This window comes from Phocoena phocoena, chromosome 17 (assembly GCF_963924675.1).
Source record: "Phocoena phocoena chromosome 17, mPhoPho1.1, whole genome shotgun sequence".
Taxonomy (NCBI): domain Eukaryota; kingdom Metazoa; phylum Chordata; class Mammalia; order Artiodactyla; family Phocoenidae; genus Phocoena; species Phocoena phocoena.
In genome coordinates this window covers 62,363,701-62,387,773 of record NC_089235.1, presented here as the reverse complement: position 1 = coordinate 62,387,773, position 24,073 = coordinate 62,363,701, and the positions used below count along the sequence as shown (strand labels likewise).

At 36.9% G+C, this 24,073-nt stretch overlaps 1 protein-coding gene across 6 annotated transcripts in view; it reads right to left on the bottom strand.

Moving 5' to 3' along the window:
• Positions 1-24,073, bottom strand: part of COL14A1 (collagen type XIV alpha 1 chain) — a 229,033-nt gene that overhangs the window by 149,869 nt on the left and 55,091 nt on the right. For all 6 annotated transcript variants that reach the window (XM_065895394.1, XM_065895395.1, XM_065895397.1 and 3 more), the window contains 5 exons: positions 15,292-15,443; positions 13,657-13,786; positions 12,046-12,191; positions 9,252-9,381; positions 5,826-5,965 (listed from right to left, as the gene is read on the bottom strand). In XM_065895394.1, coding sequence (XP_065751466.1) covers positions 5,826-5,965; positions 9,252-9,381; positions 12,046-12,191; positions 13,657-13,786; positions 15,292-15,443 — 698 coding nt within the window. The remainder of the gene's footprint in view (positions 1-5,825; positions 5,966-9,251; positions 9,382-12,045; positions 12,192-13,656; positions 13,787-15,291; positions 15,444-24,073) is intronic.

The following is a 24,073-nucleotide window of genomic DNA, read 5'->3' as shown; positions in this document are numbered from 1 at the left end:
TCATTAAAGATATAGAAAGTGAAGTACACAAAATTTGCAACGCTAATACAAATAAATGTAATGTTTATAGCCGGATTTGCTAGGAGTAGCCAGACATGCACAATAACCTCTGTAGGAGTTAAATAGATGAGCAACCATGCAGGAGAAGGTGAGCACAGTTGCTGTTTGTTTGGTTCTTCAATGAGTCAACATTTTTTTTTTTAACATCTTTATTGGAGTATAATTGCTTTACAATGGTGTGTTAGTTTCTGCTTTATAACAAAGTGAATCAGCTATACATATACATATATTCCCATATCTCCTCCCTCTTGCATCTCCCTCCCAGAGTCAATATTTTTTAATTGGTAAGTTTCACATAAAAAGAGAAATCCCTGGTCAGACACACCAACTTTCTTTCCATGTCTTTCCCACCTCAGGGACTTTGCACATGCAATTCATTCTGTCTGAGACCCTATTTCCTTGGCTCTTTTCAAAATTAGGGCTTCACCGTCTGTCAGGACTGTATTTATATTTCATCTCCTCACGGGGGTGTTCATTTTTCTACGTATCTCAGTAGGGTGATTCTCTAACATTGCCTTTGTTTGTTTTCCCCCTAGCACCCAACCCAGCCTGAAATTATTTTATTTCCTAGTAGAAGATGTTTATTACTTCCTGCATAGAGTGTAAGCCCCTTGAGGTCAGGACCTTGTTTAGCTTCTTTGCTACTGTATGTTGAATTATATATATATTTTTGAGTGAATAGAATACATAAATGAAAACTGAGATGGAAGCACCAAAGATCCATTTTACAAGAGATTTAAAAAAAAAGGGAGGGGGCTCATCTGAGCAAAGCGTTAATCCAGAAACCATAGACATCTTGAAGGAATTGACCTCAGGTCAAAAAAAAAGATTGCCAGCCCTGGGGGAAGGAGTTTCCCTTTTCATGTTTCTGGAACTCTTCAGCCACTCTGCTAGAGAGGATCAGCCAACCCCAGCCTTTTCAGCCACCCAGACATGGATTGAAGTCATCTTGGAAGTTCCAGCCCCGTCAAGTTCCCAGATGAATGTAAGAGTCACCTTAGCTGAAACCACATAGAGCAGAGACAAGCTGACTCTGCTGAGCCTGCCCAAGTTACATAATCATGGGTTGTTGTTTTAAGCCAGGGTGTTGGTTACATAGCAGTAGTTAATTGAAAATATGTATTATCTTCTTCTGAATCTAGGCCTGATAATATTATGGGTAATTCTTAGCATTTAATGTTTACTCTGGTCTGGGTATTATCTCATGCTTTACATGCATTAGTTGTACTTACATCCTTACCACAACATTGTAAGGTAGCTCGTTATTACCCCTAAGTGGAAGATGGGAAAAATGAGACTCCGAAAAGTTAAGGAACTTGCCCAAGAGAAAGCTAGCTAGTTCCTAAAACTTAAACACAAGTGTTTCACGCTCTAAATTCTCTGTTTGTAAATACTATTGACAGTATGGCTCCATTATTTAAACTCACAGAGAAGACAAATACTTTAAATATGAGTTCAAGATGTTCTTCTAAACTATATTTCCTGTTGCTTTCTGTTGTTTTGAATCGTAATGGCTAAGATTTACTGAGCACTTATAATGTGCCAAGGACCTTACATTCATTGTTTTATTTAGCCTCCTTATCCCCCGTCAAACACTAGGTATTTATAATGACTGTTTTACAAATGAGGAACCTGAGGCTCAAAGACCTTAACCAACTTTCCTGGAGACATAAAACTATTAACTGGAATGAACAGTTAGGCCTTGGTATACTTATATATATACAAGTGTATATATATATATATACATACATATATATATACACACACACATATAAATATGTGAAAGCATATGCATTTTGAACATTATATATTGAATATATATATTTATATATATTTTTTCAACAGATATATATATCTCTCTTGAAAAGATCTAGTTTATTAAAAACATTTTATTTGATGCTGAACAGACCATATTTTATGCATTAATTATTGATCATTTTATTTCATCAAATGAAAACTTCTAGGTATCATTTATTTTTACTTGTTATCATATTATGTTTTAGATTAAGTTCTGGAACTCATTTTACTGGTAGTACTTTTAAGATGTAAGAGAAGAATTTGGGAAAATGGTAACAAATGACTATGATTCATTGTTATGCAACGATTTTTGAGAAAAATTTTTCGGACTATCTAGCAAAAACTTCACTTCAGCCTATTCTAGGATGGATGAAGAGAATCCTTGATGAGGAATGAGGGACTCGGGCTCTGCTCTGGGCTCTGTTGTTGAGTCACTGCTGTAGGGGACTGGACTTGTCTCTCAGAGTCTAGAAACTGTGGCCTTTCATTTCTAAAGCTCAAATGGCAGCACTTTAGTTCTCCATCATGTTTGCACATTTCCCCAAATCTTTTCACAGTACATGCTATCTGAGATGACTTCTTTCTGCAGTTTGACAGGTCAGGCTTTGGCAACATTTTTATCTATAAAATTTGCACAAGGTGCTCTCTGTAAAAACTTCAGAGGCTGTCTCAGGATTAGCACTCAATGTGTGTTAGCTGCCATCATCATCATCATCACCATCATCATCATCACCATCATCATTACCTCCATCATCATCATCATTACCTCCATCATCATTATCACCACCATCATTATCACCATCACCACCATCACCATCATTCTCATCACCATCACCATCATCACCATAATCATCATCATCACCATCACCATCATCACCACCACCATCATCACCGACATCATTATCACCACCACCATCACCATCATCACCGTCATCATCATCACCACCACCATCATCATCACCATCACCATCGTCATCATCCTCGTCACCATCACCACCATCAGTAGCAGCAGCATTTGTTTAAGTGCTCTGTTTTATTTTTTTTTTTTTTGGTCTCCAAAAGTTAGGGACAGGGGTCATGCAGAAAAGACACAGAGGAGGAAGAGGAAGTGAAGGAGGGAAGATGGGAGGAAGTGAAGCAGAGAAATAGGAATTGAGTTGAAAACAAGCTTTTACAATCAATTACATGTTATGTAGTAAGTAGATTTTAGTTGGGATATTTTGAAATTCATTCCAGAATATTTTGGGAATTTCCTAAAAATCCAATTGTAGCATTATCTTTAAATAAAAGCTTAAATTAATAGAAGTAAAGCAAAATATGGTAGGAATATTCAACCTTAAAATCATATATTCCAAAACTAGGTAAAGTAATATTTGACATATATGAGACACTTATCCAGCAACCTTTAGTCTCAATTGCATGGTTAAAAATTAAGAATTAAAAACACACACACCAGTCAAAATGGAAATGTTACAAAATCTACACATTGTTTATGCATTTTACTCAAATAAAATGTTCTCAGATTTTTATTCGTGGTCTATTTACTCATATTTTAAATTCAGTTTTATCAAACATAGCTTTCTAATTTCCCAGCACAATACAAATTAGAAACAGCAAGTGCCAAAGGCACTCCCAAGATTGAAAAACACTGCAAAAAAGCACATGTATTTCTTAATAAATATATTATTAGTCTGGGGTCATTATTTATAAAGGCAAATAACGTAAAATGCCATGAGAGGCCAGAAAAGCTATATATTTTTTTAACTGGATGTTAACTAGACCTATTATGATCATTTCACAATGAATACAAATATTAAATCATCATGTTGTATACCTGAAACTAATATGATGTTATATGTCAATTACACCTCAATAAAAATATATAAATATATTTATATAACTCATATTTACATATATATGACAATTTATTTTTGTTTCATGAAAAATTATCACCAAATAAGAATATTTTGCAGTGAAAAAATATGCTAGTGAATACGGTTGTTATGTTTTTTTTGTTTTTGTTTTTGTTTTTTGCGGTACGCAGGCCTCTCACTGCTATGGCCTCTCCCATTGCGGAGCACAGACTCCGGACGCGCAGGCTCAGCGACCATGGCTCATGGGCCCAGCCGCTCTGCTACATGTGGGATCTTCCAGGACCGGGGCACAAACCCGCGTCCCCTGCATCGGCAGGCGGACTCTCAACCACTGCGCCACCAGGGAAGCCCTGTTATTTTAATTGTTCAATGAGTCAACATTTAAAAATTGGCAAGTTTCACATAGAAATAAAAATCCTTGGTCACATAGTCAAGGGGAACAAGACCCGGCAGCTCCCGGCTAGATCACTGTGCAGCAACCGTCTTCAGGAGCTGACAACGGCTGCTTCTTGGATGAACATGTACAAACTCCCCGGCAGGGTAGTCCCCACCACACCCAGCATCCGTGTCACTGTAACCCATTGTTCGTTGTCATTTACTGTTGTCTTTCAGTAGAGAATTTCTTCTACATGCATGTCCCCAAAATGGAAATATGAAATATAACCTAAGGTAGCTTCATATTTCAAGAAAAACAGGTGAGACTGTATTTCTTTGCAGGTGTGACAATTTCTGCACTCATTTACATTATCTGCATAACCTTCCTACACGGCTGAATTTACAACCCTTGGGAAAGTAGTTTATTTCTCGGTGATAACAAAGAGACACCGATAGCTCGGTGCTTTAGACTTCCTTCTTTTTCTACTCCAGGATCTCATCTTCAAAAGCAAAGCAGCTAGTCTAAAGATTCCAGCTTTGTCAGAATTATTTGCCCTCAGGATTTTTGAAGATTTAATGAAAGATGTTGAATAGTATTTCTGTGCTGTTAGCAAATGTGCAGTTATGGTCCATTCATTGCCTAGTGTCCCGTCTGATGGCACATTCCGCAAAATATTGCTTGGATTTACTTGTAGGAAAAAGTTTGTCTCTGCATATGAAAATATTTGCTTTATTTGGTCAGAAAATAGAAATCATGTAATCCAACCTATTTCCCTTGCTGTCTTAGCTTCTTGGACCAAGATAAGGAAAAAAAAATAAAAATAACTTTGCTATCTAGCCTGTGAAAATATATTTCCAAGGAGAGAAGTTCCGAAGAGTACTCGTCACTGAGTGCAAAATACTGTATCTTCATGGGTTTCAATAAGTTCTTATTTGAAAGTATCTTCCTACACAAAACCTGAATGATTCAGTTTTCAATGTAAGCTCATTGAACTAGGGTCTTTCAAATGCTGGTTTACTAAAAAGCAGAGGGATAACCTGAAAAACACTGATATTTCTAGTTTACTACTCGCGTGAAGATACATACTTCCTTATCCCTATTCGCTGGGGCAGACTGTATTTTCCAAAGATGGCTGTGTCAATATCTATCTCCCATCCCACTTGCCTCCCACCATAGGTTGGCACTGTTCTCCTCCCCATCTTGAATCCATGCAGGGATTTGTGGCATCTCCTACCTATGGAGTGTGGTGGAGGTGATATTTCTGACTTTTGATGCTAGGTAACAAAAGGTGATACAGCTTTCACCCAGCACTCTCTCTGTCTCGCTGGATACATGTCTGGGGACTCCTGAGCCAGCAGGTAAAAAGTCCAGCTCCCCTAAAGCTGTCATGCTGAAGGGATCACGTGAAGAATCTACTTAGAGATATAGAGAGCCGCTCCAACTCCCAGCTGGTCCAGTCTTTCCAGATCAGGTACCAGACATGAACATGGAAGTTGCTGTGATGACATCAGCTCCAGTCACTACCTGGCTACAGTCTCAAGAGTGATCCCAAGCCAGAACTACACACCCAACTCCAATTCCTGACCCACAGAAACAGCAAGAGAAAATAAATAATTAGTATTGCTTTGAGCCACTGTGTTTTGGGATGATCGGTTACATAGCCATAAAAAACTAAGACCCAACCACCGGAAAAACGCACATCCTGTTCCACAGCTTACCTCATTGATTTCAGTCCCATCGGCGTTGTTATATACAATCCGATAACCACTGATCTTTCTTGAAGTTGGGTCCCAGGCTAACCGAGCACTGTTAGAGCCCACACTGGAGATTCTCAGGTTTCTGGGTGGACTTAAGGGCACTTTGCAGTAAACGAAAAATAAAAATTTTCTGGAGTTCAGTGCAGTAAAGGGCACTTTGAGGTAAACGCAATTTTAAATAACATACATGTTAAAAAGACTCCCAAAACACAGCACCTCTGACTTCTGAACTACTTACATGTGAAAAATTTCACCCAGATAATAACTGATAACAAAGAACATTAACACATCAACAAAGAAAAAAAGTTTTCCTTGTAGAGAATGAATAGCAGCAAACAATTACACATTCTTAGAAATAAATGAGGTTTAGGTAAATCTTCTGTGCCTTTCTTTTCTAGTCAAAGCTATTATTATAGGCTGATACAAATTAAAAAAACTAATGGATCAAAAACCAGGACACCTGAAATTAGATCTTAGCTATTGCATTCAACTATCATCGGATCCTGGCAAAGTCACTCTACTCCTCCGATCCACAGTTTCCCATACGTGAAATGGTTTCCCATCTGCCATCTCCACATGAGTATCTATTAGGCATTTCCACCTTAACATGTCCAAACCCGAACCACTGACTCCTGCCACCTCTCCCAGTCTTCTCTCTCAGTCTCTTTCTCTGAACAAATGAAAACTCCATGCCTCCCGTTGCTCAGGCCAAAAACCTTGGAGTCATCCAAGATTCAGGTTTCTGAACATGTGTCCCCTTCTCAGTGAAGCTTTCCATGATCACCTTATGTAAAATAATCCTTCCACCTCAATACTACCTAACTCCCTTCCCGGATTCTTTTTTTTTTTTTTTAATTGCGCATTTATGGGTCTCTTGTCTTTCTCTTCGAATATACTATAATCTCAGGGGACTGCAGAATTTGGTTTAATTTTGTTCCCCTCTTTATCCCCAGTATCGCAAGTTCTCAATAAATATTTCTTGAATCAACGAGTAGGAGTCTTGCCCTGGATACATCCCGCTGGCTTTGGGAGACTAGATAAAAATAAACACTTTGCTGTGGCTTTAAAAGTATTTAAAGAGGTGTTAATATTTCTGCAGATTCCTGACTACCAGTTCCAAAGCTTTTTGCACTTCTTGAAGGACCCCTTTCTGAGTCAACAGATAAAATTTGTCAATAATCTTTGAGGGCTTCGTGAGCTTTTACAGGTTTACAGTAAAAAACAATTGTTAAGATTGACTGCAGGCTTTCCATGAGCCTGAGATGTAACACGTTATCTCATTAAATCCTTACTTTAGACAGCAAGGATAGAGTTACAATTAGCCCCATTATACAGATCATGAAACTGAGGTAACTTGGCCAAGGTCACAGTTAGTAGAAGCAGAAGAGCAGTTTGAATTTAACCCAGGCAATCGATCAATTGATTTGAGAGCCTGTGCTGATAGAACCAGCAGAATAACAAACTAGGAGATAAATCATGACAATTGTCAGCTGTAGCCATAAGCATGACGTTTCCTCACCCCAAAAGCTAACCCTTTCATTAATTCAATATGTACAGTTTATATGGTAATAAAGAACCTATAGGACTTGGTGACTCTCTACACTTAAAGGGCTAGAAAGTGTAGGAGAGAGAAAAGCAATGTAATTACTTTAAGTGCTGTGCACACTTAGCTCTAAACCTTTCTGGAGTTCAGTTACTCTTGGCAGTATAGTGGAACAATGTCTAGTTTCCTCAGTGCATAAAAGTGTCAGTCTCAGGAACAGGTAGCCAGGATATCATTTTTAGGACTTTTTAAAAAATCAACTACTAATGGGAAAGAGTCACGGACACTTTTTAAAACTACAAGTATCTGCTTTTTGAAAGTTCAATTTAGGCCACTTTGCTCTTGCAAAGGACCAACATTAGTACCTAACTCAAGGTTTCACTGACTGAAAGAAATCTAAAGAGGATTTTTGCTTTTATAAAAAAGGCAAAAGCAAAAATAGCATTCAGGCTTTGCTTTGCAGCAAACCATTATGGAGATAGCGTGCACCCCAGGCAGCAAGAGTGGCCCCGCCAAGCTCCTTCCCCTGGAAACTACACTCAGCATCTCAGCATCAAGCCGCCACAGCTTTGAACTCTGTCTGTGAGCATCTGTGCTTTATCTTGATTTATTTTGTGCATCCATCAGCAAGATGTGTCCTAAAATTAATTGCTTCTTTGCTTTATGTCATTTGGCTTGCGAAAGGTTTCATGGGAACACTACTTTTAAAGGGTGGGGGAAACCTGAATAAACAAATGAGTATTCTGAGTGAAATAGAGAGATGGGTGGTTGGGAAAAGTTTTCCTTCCAAATCTACAGAGTCCCAAAATTGACTTAAGTGATATATTAGATGCTTCCTGACTTATTTCTTTTCTCCTTCTTTCTTGGGCTCTCCCACTTTTGTGGTTTGTTGTTTTAAATACACCGGTCTTCCTCTGAAGAGCAAGACAACATAGCCTCGACTAACAGAGAATGGATGTGGGAGAAAATTTCCTTATCATTAAATTTCTTTGTATGTTTCTCAAGTAGAATCTTCAAGACAAAAGTACAGTAGAAATCGTGCTATTCACCTCCTTCCAGGCTCAGAGTGATGTGAGAGACCCCATCTCCTTGCCCTTTCTTATTCAAAACACAATGAATAGACCCCTATTTTTAATCGTAGGTGACAAAACATTGTTAGTTTGGCGGGGTAGCATTTTCTCTATATCACATTTTCAAATAGATAACTACAACTCTTAAAAATATTATGAACTCCCTACATTTACCCAAATTAGACTTGCCAATACAATTTTTACTCAATTTAAAAAAACTAATTATAATAATAATAGTCTGAGATGAGGAGGACATCAAAGATTTTCAGAAAAAGTGTGAATTTTGGTATGAGTGGGAGTAAAAAATATATTGGGTAACTGTGTGTTAATAACTTTCATTTGTATTACTGTATTTAATCTCTATCAACCACACGCTATAAGGTTATTGTTCCTCCTTTCACAGGCTCAATAATGCTTCATCACTTGCCCATTTTCACCCACCCAAAATATGACTTTAGCTGGGATTCACATCTTGGCTGCTCTGATTCCAAAGCCCACATTTTCCCCCCATATTCTGCTCTAGCATTTGGATTTAGACAAGGACACTGGTGGCATCATCTAGAGGATGCCACAGTTCAGTTCTAGAATCCATGTGACTCAATAACAACAAGACGAGAAGAAATACACTTCCTTCCCCTAAATAAATTAGACATTTTCTTACGTTACAATTAGCTCTTACGAGGTTTCAACCTAAACCAGTATTTCTAATTCAGAATCCCCATATTTGTTTGGGCTTTTATTACAGCATTTCATCTGTGTGACTGAACCACTCACATGTTGTTTCTTGTCCTGTAACAGGGTCGCTGGCCTCTTCTCCAAACATAGCATAAACTGTGACTGTGTATTCCGTATTGGGCAACAACGCACTCAGCTCAATATCCGTGTGGGTCTCTCCAATTTTCATCTGAAAAGAACACACATTATCAGATCGTTTGCCAATGTGTATTATTCATGCTGATCAGAGCACAGCTGAATACAGGTGAGACTTTATGTAATAAGACTCTGCCTCCTCACAAACCCTTCATCAAACAGGTTTCAAGCCATAATCTTTTTCATTGTCTCATGTTATTTTATATTAGAACCAGGAGCTATGAAACCATATAAAACTGAGTGTACCATGAGTGTTCTTTTAGGATAACTCTACATCTGGACCAGTGGCAGCTGCAGCCAGAGTAACAGTGTCAAATATTTGGTCCCCAGAAGAGCATGGGTGGAGATGAATCAGAAATGTTCTCTACAAAGAGAGTAAGTTCCAGGCAGCATGCTGAGAGTGGGATGCCAAGTGGGTATCTTTCACCCCTTAGCTAATTCTCACCAGTCCTCTGACTGGATGCCCAGTTTTTGCTGCAAAACCTATGGAGCCAGACCAGTGTGGCCCCATTCAACAGAGGGGCTTGTCCACTTGGATTGCAAGTCCCTTCCAGGAGTCCAAAGAGATCAACCCACCTTGATGCTCAAATTGGCAATTTGCTTCTTGATTTGGGGATGACTTTTCTGACCCTGGGGGTCAGTCAAACTAGCCAACATTATCAGTGTGTGACAACTGTGTGACACCTGTGTGACAGGAATGGTTTTATTTTTGTTTTGGAAAGAGGAAAAATATCTTCATAGACCGTGCCCTGTCATACAGCTGTCAGTGGTATGGTCAAATTAAAATGTTTAATTTTGAAATATCTCAGTGTATATAATATAAAGGTAGAGAAAACAACGTAATATTCCCTGATGCACCCACTGCCCAAATTTAATAAATATCAACATTTTGTTATATGCACATCAGATCTTATTTTAAAAAGCACTATACAGTCAAATAAAACAAACTCTTTCTCACCACCTCTACCCTAATGTTGAAGTGTGTCTCACTGATACATTTTTTTTACTTCTGCATACATACAAATATAACTATAAGCAATATATGGTTCAGTATGTTTAACAATGTGCATAAATGGACCATTCAGTGTAATATTTTTACAGTTTTTTCCCTGGCAATATTAGGTTTCAAGATTTAGCCATGTTGAAACACAGGGACAGAGCTCATGTTATTTAATTCCCTTATGAGATTCTTTTGTATAAATATGCCATTATTTTCCATTCTCTTGATGAACAGTTGTTTGCAATATTTTGTTCTGACCAAGTGCCTGCATTGAAAAGTCCTTGAAGGATGTTTCTCAACGATATATACCTAAAAATTTGTATATATCTTTAACTTGATGAAATGTTTCCAATTATTCTCCAAGGCAGCTGTACCAACTGACACACCAGTTTACACGGATGTTTCTGTCTCCCCACATGCTCACTAATATGTAGTATTATCAGACTTTAAAAACTTTGCTAATCTATTGGGTGTGAGCTGGTATTCCTGTCTTTTTTATTTTTCTCTTTCCTGGTGAAGCTTAGTGTCTTTTTAGCATCATTTTAAAGTTTCCCTTCCACCAAAATAATTCAGATCGACATTAAATCCAAGTGGGCAAAAACTGTCTAAGCCTTGGTAATAAAAGAACACATGTCACCAATATTCTGTTCTTGACACTAGAATCACCATATTATTGGCCCTAAAGATTCTTGTCAAAAGAGGCAGGTTTTAGATAATGTTAAAGGGTCGAGCGCTATACTCCCTCTCATAACCCCTCTGCCTGCCTGGTCAACACTCCCAACGGTCATAGACCTCTCTGCTTTATTCCTTGAATATCCATATTGTAATAATTGTTAACTATAAATTAAAAAGAAGGACTAAAATAAATGATTCGAAAGTCAAAGATTCGTCATTTAAAATGGAAAAAAATGCAAAAAAGTCCACATCCATGAGATACACTTATCTACCTCTCAACTTGGTAAAACAAATTTTTCAAAGTCAGTGTACATAGGGTCATCACAGTCATTTGTGATCTGCATAGAGCAATATAAATTATATAAAATTTCTCTAGAGTAAGGTGGTAATACCTAGTATAAGCCTTAATAATTTGCATACTCTTTGAAAAAGAAACTTCACTTCTAGGAATTTATCCTAAGGAAATAATCAGATAACATGCAAAGTTATACGTTAAGGATGGTCCCAAAAGTATATTTATATAGCAAATTATCTCTTTTTTTTGGCCGAGCCCCTGTGCGGCTTGCAGGATCTTAGTTCCCCGACCGGGCCCTGGCAGTGAAAGTGTGAGTCCTAACCACTGGACTGCCAGGGAATTCCCCTATATAGCAAATTATCCAAATGTCCAATAGCATGAGATTAATTAAACATGACCTGGTACAAACCAACAATGGAATATTATAAAGTTGTTTAAATGACTATATAAAATATTATTTAATGGTATGGAAAGATATTCACAGTAAGCAAAAGGAAAACTACAAGGAAAACTACAAAACCATTCCCATTGGTTGTGTTTAAAATGCACTGGAAAAGACTCTTAACTAAATGATAACAATGGCTACCTCTAGGTGGTGGGATTACAAGTGATTTTTTTCTTTTGCTAATGTGACTTTTATAAATTTTATACATTTTTGTAGTAAAAACAAACCAAACTATGTTAAGGAAGTCAAAAATTCTAGGACTTTGGTAGGCAGCATGCATTACCTCTTTTTCATCCCCAGCCAGGCCTTCCGTGAGAGGAGCATAAAGGATCAGGTACCCTGACGCTCCAGCCACTGGGTTCCATCTCGCCCTCAGACTGTTCTCACTCACATCGTACAGTTCAAGGTCAGAAACTATAGGTAAAGAAACTGCAAGAGGAGTATTTTTTTTAATGGTCAGCCATTTATCAGTGTGCTTGCTTATTTCAAGGTATCTATCTATATGTTAGGGTCTAAAACTAAACATATTTTTCAGGTAATTTTTGTCCTTGAATCTGTTCACATGGCCATATAAGCCCCTTTGGGGAAGGTAAACATAATGAATGTTTAAGAGCAGGAATGACACCTTTTAGCTTCTTATATCTCATTACAGTGATGGGCACAGCTGTCTGGGAGCCAGTCAAGAGTAGGAGACTCTTCTGACCACTGTTTTATACCCATTACCAAGCATAGTGTCTGACCTGCAGCAGCCATTAAAAATAGTTGTTGGGTCACTTAATAGATGACAGAATGGGGGGCTGGATGAACAAATACATGAATAACTAGATACTCATCAACACATTCAATCAGAGACAGTGAGGAGACATGACTGTCGGTAACAATAGGGTTTGAGAACAATAAAATAATCAAGAAATAGGATTTGCCATACTGGAGAGGTAGGGAAAAAGGGATTAAGAGTAAATTGCAAGTTCCTGGCTTAAACAATGTCAATAAAAACTATGAAATGTTGTTTTCAAATATAATTCCAGGTCCTGCTTGCACTCCCAACCACAATGTCAAGTTCAGGACTTTGCTTACAGGTGCAGCTCCCTATCATACTTCTATTGGCGTGCCTGTAGTACTTCACTGCACTAATTTGTTTGTAGATCCTTGGGTTGCATTTTCTCCTTTGCTAGTCTAAAACTTCCTTAAGGGCAGGGGTTGTTGCTAAAAATATTTCTGCAAAGCAGGAGTATTAACAGCTGCCTTACAAATTGCTTTCAGGGATAAATCCAATAACGTGTTGGACGGGGAGTGTAATTATCATAAAGCCTGGCACCTTGTTATTGGTCTATCAGAGGCAGAGTTTTTACATCAACTTTATATACTATCTGGCATGTAATAGGAACTCAATTAATGTTTGAAATAACTAAATGAGGGGGTGATCAAGTTTCTTAAGATTATCTCTTCCCAGGATTCTCTGAACATGTGTGCATGTATATATGTGTGTGATCAGGATCTTGCTGAGTTAAGGAATGACTGACTAGTATTCATAAGTTTTAATTACAGTGATACTCATAAAGAAAACAGATGTAATGCACTTTCCCTAATATTCTACTAGGCAGGACAGCTACAGCGCTCCTTCTCTACTTCTAATGACAAATTCAAGCCCACTGCTTAGTTTATAATAAGAATTCACTAAATATTTGTTTATTAAATGAATAACTGTATTTTGCACCCTTCATCGCTTAGAGAGATTTCTCTCTCCTAAACATACCAGAATTTTATAATATCCCTCCCAATAGATGGCACCTGCAAACTGCAAATATAGCATGGACCAGTACTATGTACAGCACAACTAAGCCACCTGAGCAATGTCATACAGAATCAGAAGTGGGTACAATTCAATACACACGTGTGGTTTCAGTTCCCCGAAGGCCTTCGCTAGCAGTGTGAGCGTATATTGCAAAGACTGCTATCTGATATTCGGTTAAAGACATCAAGTTTTTCAATACTGTGGAAGATATGCTTCCATCCACCACCACCTGTTGAAAGAACAGTTTGAGGAAAGAGAAAATGGAATAGCTCACATGCAGACTGGAAATCCAAAAGCAAAAATATTTTCATTAAATATTTTCTTATTTGCACCACATCTTCTTTCCCACTGTGGCAGTCAATTCCCCTTGAATTCTCACATGAAGTGACCCACCTTTTAGGAATATGTCCAAAAGTCCCTTACTAATTCACATCTAATGGAAACTGTGTCATTCCCAAGCTAATGGTTATCCTAATCACATCCACTTAGTAACAGTTGACATGTGATATTTTTCCATGGAGCCTTAGGAAGCATTTAAAAGGTTTATTAGTAATGAAAAAGATAGAGCAATTGGAAGCACTCTGATTTTTTTTTTAAGTCCAGATGACTTAAACCTCTAGAATCTACTCAAACACTGAAAAAAAAACAAAAACAAAAAAACATAAATCCTGCCATAATGCAGAAGAAAACTGTGAAACATGCTGAGGTCAGTCAGAGGTTAGAACAACATAAGGTGTTAGCACTTCAAAAGAAGAGAGGGAGGGACTTCCCTGGTGGCGCGGTGGTTAAGAATCCACCTGCCAATGCAAGGGTCACAGGTTTTATCCCTGGTCCAGGAAGATCCCACATGCCGCAGAGCGACTAAGCCTGTGTGCCACAACTACTGAGCCTACGCTCTAGAGCCCGCAAGCCACAGCTATCAAGCCCACGCACCACAACTACTGAAGCCCACGCACCTAGAGCCCGTGCTCCGCAACAAGTGAAGCCACCGCAATGAGAAGCCCGCGCACCGCAACGAAGAGTAACCCCAACTCAATGCAGCTAGAGAAAGCCCGTGCGCAGCAACGAAGACCCAGCGCAGCCTTAATTAACTAATAATTAAAAACAAAAAAAGGGAGATTTCATCACATTTTAACATAGTCCCTGTATCAGACATGAAATGGGAACCATCCAATCATCTGGCAATAGATGTTCTTTCCTGTGATGGCCAACCCATGAGAAAGGCCAGCCACAGGTGTTTTATTATGGCTTCTCTTTTGCACGAATCTCCGCAAACATCCAGGAAATCCCAAACCCTGGAGGACTATATGCCCACATTATTTGGAACACACAGACTTTTTTAAGGCAGAAAGTTCAGACCACTCACAAAGTAGAAAGAAAATATCGGTAGCAAAAGGGGATTCTGGCCAGATAATTAACGACTGATTCCTTTTGCCTTAGAACTCATTAATTTTTAAAATCACAAAAAAGTAAAGTCAAAATAAGTTGTGTTAGAAATGGACACATGACCAGTTCTGAAGGTTCCTTGATGGAGGTAAGAGGAGAGGATGTAAATACCATAACCTAGAGAGATAGAAGAACAACATAGACACATGGAAATGTATTTCAGTCAAATAATTTTAAATGCTTGTGACAGAATAATCTCCTTATATACACATTTCTTTCTTGTCTTCACTACCGTACAAGAATTGAGAGAATGAAAATAATGGTTAGAAAATACTGTCTCCTTATTACCTCTTCTGGTTTTCCACCCCTGGCAGGATAATACACGACTCTGTATTTTTCCACTTTTCCTGGGGCATGAGTCCAGTTTACCATAAAGCTCCTGGCAGTGACTTCAGAAGTAATCAGTTCTGTAGGTGGCCCAGTGGTGGCAAGGGCTGAGGCTAAATTTTAAAGAAACACATAAAATGAGCCTCTTTCCCATAGTTATTTCCTATGAACCTAGGAAACTCCACTAGTCAGAAATGATTGTTGATTTTATGCTGCCTCTAAGATTTTCATCTCTAGATAAATTAATTCAGTAATTCATTACAGGCATACCTCAGAGATATTGTGGGTTCAGTTCCAGACCTCTGCAAGAAAGCAAGTCACACAATTTTTTTGGTTTCCCAATACATATAAAAGTTATGTTTACCTTATACTGTAGTCTATTAAGTGTGCAATTGCATTATGTCTAAAAAAACCCAATATACATACCTTAATTTAAAAATAATGCTTTTGAAAAAAATGGCACCAATAGACTTGCTCGACACAGGGTTGTCACAAACTTTCAGGCTGTAAAAAACACAATATCTGCAACGCGCAATAAAGCGAAGCACAACAAAACAAGGTATGCCTGTACAACATTTGTTTATTGAAACATTTGTCTATGAGGTACCAATCACTATGCTAGGTTCTGAGGATACAACCTTAAATAAGACATAGCCCTTGACTCTAAGGAACTTTCTTGCTGTAGAATATTAAAAAAACAAAAAAAACACAACATTGAGTTTGTATCTAAAGGTACTCTTCTGAACTCTTTAGAAGTATTACCTCATTTAATTCTCAATAGTTGCTATTATTGTTCCCATGTTGTAGGTGAGAAAACCAAGTCAGAATGATGTGAAATAACTTGCCCAAGTCACACTATTAGTGAGTATGAGAGATGAGATTGATTCCCAAGCTTCTTGACACAAGAGCCTGTGTTTTTATGCAACAGAGGGTACCGCCTCTATACTGAAGACTTCAACAAATGACCAATATTTAAAAGTAAAAAGAGAAGAAAAAGCAACTAATATATACTGAATGTCCACTATAAGCTAAACATCACGTAAGCACTTTGTGTGTGTTATATACATGTTAAAACAATGAGTCTGTAAAAGATTTGGGACATGTAAAGTTTAAAGTCCTTGAACTTTAGGATTTATTATCTGCTAGGGGCATTTACTTAAAGGGACTTTAGTAGCCATAACAATGGGGAAAAAAAACATAGTTATGGAACGATAACTATGACCAGGTACTTTATTACATGTTTTATCAGCAATCACATGTAGAAATTTTTGTGGGTAAAAATGGGCTCTAAAGTCATCTCATCAAGCACCTCAGAGAAATTTATTCAGGAAGCTACTACTTGGCTGCCCAACCTAGTCCCAAGAGTTCTAGTCCAGTGAAAGAGGAATGATGAAAGAGAGAGGGACAAGTAGCCAAACAGAATCATTCCACACCCTGGGTACAGTAAAGGCAGGAAATAAAACAAAACTCTTAAAGCAAGATCTGGATATTACCTTCTTCTCAGATCACATCCCTATTAACCAGGTGTAACCTGTAGACCAATGATATCATGAGGAACAAGGGTTAAAAATTCCATGACGGCTGAGCATCCAGGAAGATAGAGCAGATGTGCTTTTTCCTACTCTTCCCCTCAAGTACAACCAAAATTTCTGGAAATTATGTATAAGACAAGCATAAGACCCTGAAAAGTAAAGGGAAGAAGGTAGATGGGCAAGGGACTGTTGGACCCAGGGAACGGTACAGTGGTGAGTTCCCTGAGTTTCCTTTTGCCTCATGTATCCTAGACATAGAGCTAAAGAATCCAGCCACCTAGAAACACAAACAAATACAGACAAAAACAATCCAATGAAGCCTGCTCTCTCTAGCCAAAGGGCCAGGAAAGGAGCAGCCTGCCAAGACAGAAAACTTTTAGGCAATAACTGCTCTAGTCTAAACAAAAGCCACAGGAAAAAAAACCCCAACTGTGGCCCCATCCCCACTCATACCAGCAAAGGTCAAGTGAGGAGCCAAGACATCTACCTTTCCTGACTGTAACAGCGTGCCCCAACATTTACCCTCATCCTATCTGCAACCAGGGTGGTAGGAGAGAATGCCAAATAGGGAAGAGAGACAATCATCCCTGACAAATAGTAACAAATCCTTCCACCTCACTTCCATCTGTGATATATGGGGAAACCACATGAAGAGCTGGGACTTCCATCCCCACCTGGTAGCACTGAGGCACCACTCCCCTTTCCCTCTGGGATGGTATCACAGTAGATCTGGTGGTAAGTCAGTACTTGAAGAAATAAGGCCTGAAAAATTCTCAAATTTGACAAAAGGTGCAAACTATAGATTCAAGAAAATGAGTGTAACCCAAACAGATAGGCCAACAGAAACTCACCCCAAAATATACCGTAGTCAGACTTCCTAAAACTAAACTCAAAGAAAAAGATGTAAAAGGAATGGGAAAGAAATGACACCTTATTTTTAGGGGGAACTTTTTGAATGACAGCAGATTTCTCATCAGAAACCATGGAGCCCAGAAGAAAGTGGCATAACATTTTCCAAATATTCAAGGAAAAAAGCTGTCAATGAAAACTCTATCTAGCAAAAAATATCTTTTAGGAATGAAGGGAAAATCAAATCAGTCTCAGATAAAGTAAAATTAAATAAGAATTTTTCACCAATGGACCTATCCCAAAAGAAGGACTAAAGGAGATTCTTTAAACAGAATAACAATAAGAAGGACTTCTGGGACTGCAGAAGGGAAGAAAGAATGACAGAAAGCATAAAAGTATGGGTAAATATAATACAGTTTACTTCTCCTCTCAAGTTTCCTAAACTATGTTTTGTGGTTGAAGAATTATAACAGTTTCTGATGTGGTTCAACATTTTTGGAGAGGAAATATTTAAGACAATTGTATTACACACAGATATGGTAAAGGGACTTGAGGGAGGTAAGGTTTCATCATTTCACTCAACCTGGTATAATATCAACATCAGCAGACTGGGATAAGTCATGTTTATATAATATAATAACTAGAGCAACCGCTAAAAGAGATAAACAAAGAGATTCCATCAAAAACATTATAAATGAATCAAAATGTAGTTCTAAAAATGTTTAAGTAACCCACGGGAAAAAAAGATAAAGAAAACAGAGATGTGAAAACCAGAGAGAACAAACTGAAAAAAATAAATAAATAAAAATTAAAAAGCAGGTTTAACCTCAAACATATCAATAATTACATTAAATAAAAATGGCCTAAGCATACCAGTTAAAAGGAAGAAATTATCAGAGTGGATTTAAAAACGTGATCAACTATACGCTATCTACATGAAATCCACTTCAAATATGATATAGGAAGGTTGAAAGTAAATAGATTTTTAAAATTATATTATGTAAACATTAATCAAAAGGGAGTAGAAATGGCTGTATTAATGTAAGATAAAGTAGACTTCAGAACAAAGAAAATTACCTGAGACAGAGAAAGACATTACATAATGATAAATCATTAATCAACCCAGAAATCCTAGCATTCTAAATGTATATGCACCCAAAAAAGAGCTGCAAAACATATAAAGTAAAAACTGATAGAACTGAAAGAAAAAACAGACAAATCCACAATTTTAGATGGATATTTAACATCTCTCTCTCTCAACTATTGATAAGACAATGAAACAAAACAATCAGCAAGGATATAAAACTCAACAAGACCATCAACCAACAGGATCTAGTCAAAACTTATAGAACACTGCATGTGACAACAGCAGAATACACATCCATTTCAAGCACCTACAGAGCATATACCAAGATAAACCATATCCTGGGCCAAAAAACAAACCTCAGAAAATTTAAAACAATTGAAATCATACAGAGTGTGTTCTCTGATGACAATGAAATAAAACTAGAAACCAATAACAGAAAGATAACATAAAAAAGCCCAAGCACTTGGAAACTATGAATAACACACTTCTAAATAATCAATGAGTCAGAGAGGACATGTCAAGACCAAAAAATATTTTAAATTGAATTAAATGAAAACACAACATATCAAAATTTAGGGACATTGCTAAAGCAGTGCTGAGAAGGAAATTTAAAGCATTTAAGTAACTACCCTATAAAAGAGAAAGCATCTCAAATCAATAATCTAAGAGTCCATCTAAAGAATCTAGAAAAGTGAAAGCAAAATAAACCCAAAACAAGCAAAGTGAAGAAAATGAAAGAGCAGAAATCAATGAAATAAAAACCAGAAGAAAAATAAAGAAGTTATATGAAACCAAGAGCCAGTTCTTTGAAAAAAATGCAAACATCTAGCAAGCCTGAAAGAAAAATTTAAAAAGAGAAGACAAAAATTACCAATACGTTGGAGGAAACAGGAGCTATCACTATAGACCCTGCAGACATCAAAAGAATAAGGGAATACTATAAACCACTCTACACACATGAATTCTACAAGTTCTAGGAAATGGATCAATCACTTGAAAAGCAGAAGCTTTCCCTCTAAGATGGCGAATAAGACAATATTCATTCTCATCACAGTTAACACAATACTAGAAGTTTTAGCCAGTGAAATAAGGCAACAAAAGGAAATAAAAACCACAGAAATCAAAAGGAAAGAAATAAAACTATCACTATTTGCAAATAACATGACTTTCTACATAGAAAATCTCCAAAAATCTAGAGAAAAACTCCTATAAATAATTAATAATTTCAAATAATAGGGTCAGCAGATACAAGGTAAACATACAAAAATATAATTATATCTGTATATGCTAGCAATGAAAATGTGAACACCAAAATTAAAAATACAACTAAAATTTCCCCAAATAAAATTAAATACTAAATGTAAGTAGAACAAAACGTATATAGAACTTGCATCCTAAAAATTACAAAATGCTGATGGAGAACTTAAAGAATATCTAAACAAATGGAGGGATTTGCCATGTTCATGGATTAGAAGAATCAACAGATTAAAGATGTCAATTATTCCTAAGTTGATATTTGATAATTGAAAATTGATTTAATGCAATTCCTGTCAAAATTCCAATAAGACTTGTAGTAGAATAAAAATTATTCTAATATTTATATTAGATTAGTATATAAATTAAATATAGAATATTATATAAGTATTATATAAATATATAAATATTATTCTAACACTTACATGGACGATAAGGAAGTATAATAGCAAAACAATTTTGAAAAAGAATAATCAAACAGGAGAACTCAGTCTATCCAATCTTAAGACTTACTATATAGCTACAGTAAATCAAGATGGTATGACATTGGAAGGGGGTTAGACACATAGACCAAATGGAACAGAAAAGAGAACCAAGATATAAACACACACAAATGTCTCTAACTGATATTCAACAAAGTTGCATGGTAATTTCAATGGCAGAAATACAGCCTTTAAGCAAGTAGTGCTGGAACCGTAAACTAAACTTCAAATCCTTTATAAAAAATTAACTCACATCATAGATTTAAATGTAAAATATAAAACTTTTGGGAAAAAAATAAAAAGGAAAATCTTTGGGAATCTAAAACCAGGTAAAGAGTTCTTAGACTTGACATGAAAAGCACTAATCATAAAATGGAAAACAGATAAACTGGACTTCATCAAAACTTAAAACTTTTGTTCTACAAAAGACCTTGTTAAACAGATAAAAAGAAAAGCAATAGATTGAGAGAAAATATTTACAAATCACATATCCAACAAAGGATTATTACCTAAAATATAAAGAATTCTCAAAGCTCAACAGTTAAAAACTAACACAAAAAACAACCCCCAAAAAAGTCCAGTTAGAAAATGGGCGGGGGGGGGCACCTTCAAGATGGTGGAGGGGTAAGACGTGAAGATCATCTTCCTCCCCACAAATACATCAAAACTACATCTACGCATGGAACAACTCCTACAGAACACCTACTGAATGCTGGCAGAAGACCTCAGATTTCCCAAAAGGTATAAGACGCTCTCAGGCAACCTACACACAGAGGCGGGGCAAATCCAAAGCTCAACCCCAGGAGCTGCGCGAACAAAGAAGAGAAAGGGAAATTTCCCCCAGCAGCCTCAGGAGCAGTGGATAAAATCTCCACAGTCAACTTGATGTACCATGTATCTGTGGAATACCTGAATAGACAATGATTCATCCAAAAATTGAGGTGGTGGACTTTGGGAGCAACTGTAGACTTGGGGTTTGCTTTCTGCATCTAATTTGTTTCTGGTTTTATGTTTATCTTAGTTTAGTATTTACAGCTTATTATCAATGGTAAATTTGTTTAATGATTTGGTTGCTCTCTTCCTTTTTAATTTTGTTTATATATATATATATATATATATATATATATATATATATATATATTTCATTTTCCTTTTTCTCCTTTTCTGAGTGTGTATGTGTATGCTTCTTTCTGTGATTTTCTTTGTATAGCTCTGCTTTTGCCATTTGTCCCAGGGTTCTGACTGTCCTTTTTTCTCTTTTTTTTTCAGTATACTCTTTAGCACTTGTTATCATTGGTGGATTTGTTTTTTGGTTTGGTTGCTCTCTTCATTCTTTCTCTCTTTTTATAAATTATTTTTTATTTTTTTATTTTTAATAAAGTTTTTCTATTTTAATAACTTTATTTTATTTTTTTTTTCTATCTTTCTTTTTCTCCCTTTTCCTCTGAGCTGTGTGGCTGACAGGGTCTTGGTGCTCTGGCCAGGTGTCAGACCTGAGCCTCTGAGGTGGGAGGGCTGAGTTCAGGACACTGGTCCAGCAGAGACCTCCCGGCCCCTCATAATATTAAATGGTGAAAGCTCTCCCAGAGATCTCCATATCAACACTAATAACACCTAGCTCCATTCAATGACCAGCAAGCAACAGTTCTGGACACCCTATACCAAACAACTAGCAATACAGGAACACAACACAGCCCATTAGCAGAGAGACTGCTTAAAATAATAATAAATTCACAGACACCCTAAAACACACAACCAGAAGAGGTCCTGCCCATCAGAAAGACAAGATCCAGCCTCATTCACCAGAACACAAGAACCAGTCCCCTCCACCAGGAAGTCTACACAACCCACTGAAACAACCTTACCACTGGGAGCAGACACCAAAAACAACAGGAAATACGAACCTGCCAGTTGCAAAACAGAGACCCCAAAAATAGTAAGTTAAGCAAAATGAGAAGACAGACAAATACACAGCAGATGAAGGAGCAAGGCAAAAACCCACCAGACCAAACAAATGAAGACGTAATAGGCAGTCTACCTGAAAAAGAATTCTGAGTAATGATAGTAAAGATGATCCAAATTCTTGAATATAGAATGGAGAAAATACAAGTAACATATAGCAAGGACTAGAAGAACTAAAGAGCAAACAGACAGGGATGAACAACACAATAAATGAAACTAAAAATTTTCTAGAGGAACCAATAACAATAACTGAGGCAGAAGAAGGGATAAGTGATCTGGAAGGAAAAAGAGTGGAAATAACTACTGCAGAGAAGAATTAAGAAAAAAGAATGAAAAGAATTGAGAACAATCTCAGAGATCTGGGAAAACATTAAATGCACCAACATATGAATTACAGGGATCCCAGAAGAAGAGAAAAAAAAGGGACTGAGAAAATATTTGAAGAGATTATAGTTGAAAACTTCCCTAACATGGGAAACAGTCAATAAATCCAAGGAGAAACACGACAAGACACATATTAATCAAACTATCAAAATTTAAATACAAAGAATAAATCTTAAAAGTAGCAATTAACATACAAGGGAATCCCCATAAGGTTAACAGCTGATCGTTCATCAGAAACTCTGCAAGCCAGAAGGGAGTGGCAGGAAATATTTAAAGTGATGAAAGGGAAAATACTACAACCAAGATTACACTACCCAGCAAGGATTTCTTTCAGATTACACGGAGAAATTAAAACCTTTACACATAAGCAAAAGCTAAGAGAATTCAGAACCACCAAACCAGCTTTAAAACAAATGCTAAAGAAACTTCTCTAGGCAGGAAACAAAAGGGAAGGGAAAGACCTACAATAACAAACTCAAAACAATTAAGAAAATGTTATTAGGGACATACGTATCAATAGCTACCTTAAATGTAAATGGATTAAATACTCCAACCAAAAGACACAGACTGGCTGAATGGATACAAAAACAAGACCTATATATATGCTATCTACAAGAGACCTACTTCAGACCTAGGGACACATACAGACTGAAAGTGAGGGGATGGAAAAAGATAATCCATGCAAATGGCAATCAAAAGAAAGCTGGAGTAGCAATTCTTATATCAGACAAAATAGACTTAAAAAAAAAGACTATTACAAGACACAAAGAAGGACACTAAATAATGATCAACGGATCAATCCAAGAAGAAGATATAACAATTGTAAATATTTACACACCCAACACAGGAGCAACTCAATACATAAGGCAAATGCTAACAGCCATAAAAGGGGAGACTAACAGAACACAATCATAGTAGGGGACATTAACACCCCACTTTCACCAATGGACTGATTATCCAAATTGAAAATAAATAAGGAAACACAAGCTTTAAATGATATATTAAACAAGATGGACTTAATTGATATTTATAGGTCATTCTACTCAAAAACAACAGAATACAATTTCTTCCCAAGTGCTCATGGAACATTCTCCAGGATAGATCATATCTTGGGCCACAAATCAAGCCTTGGTAAATTTAAGAAAATTGAAATCATATCAAGTACCTTTTCTGACCACAGCGCTATGAGATTA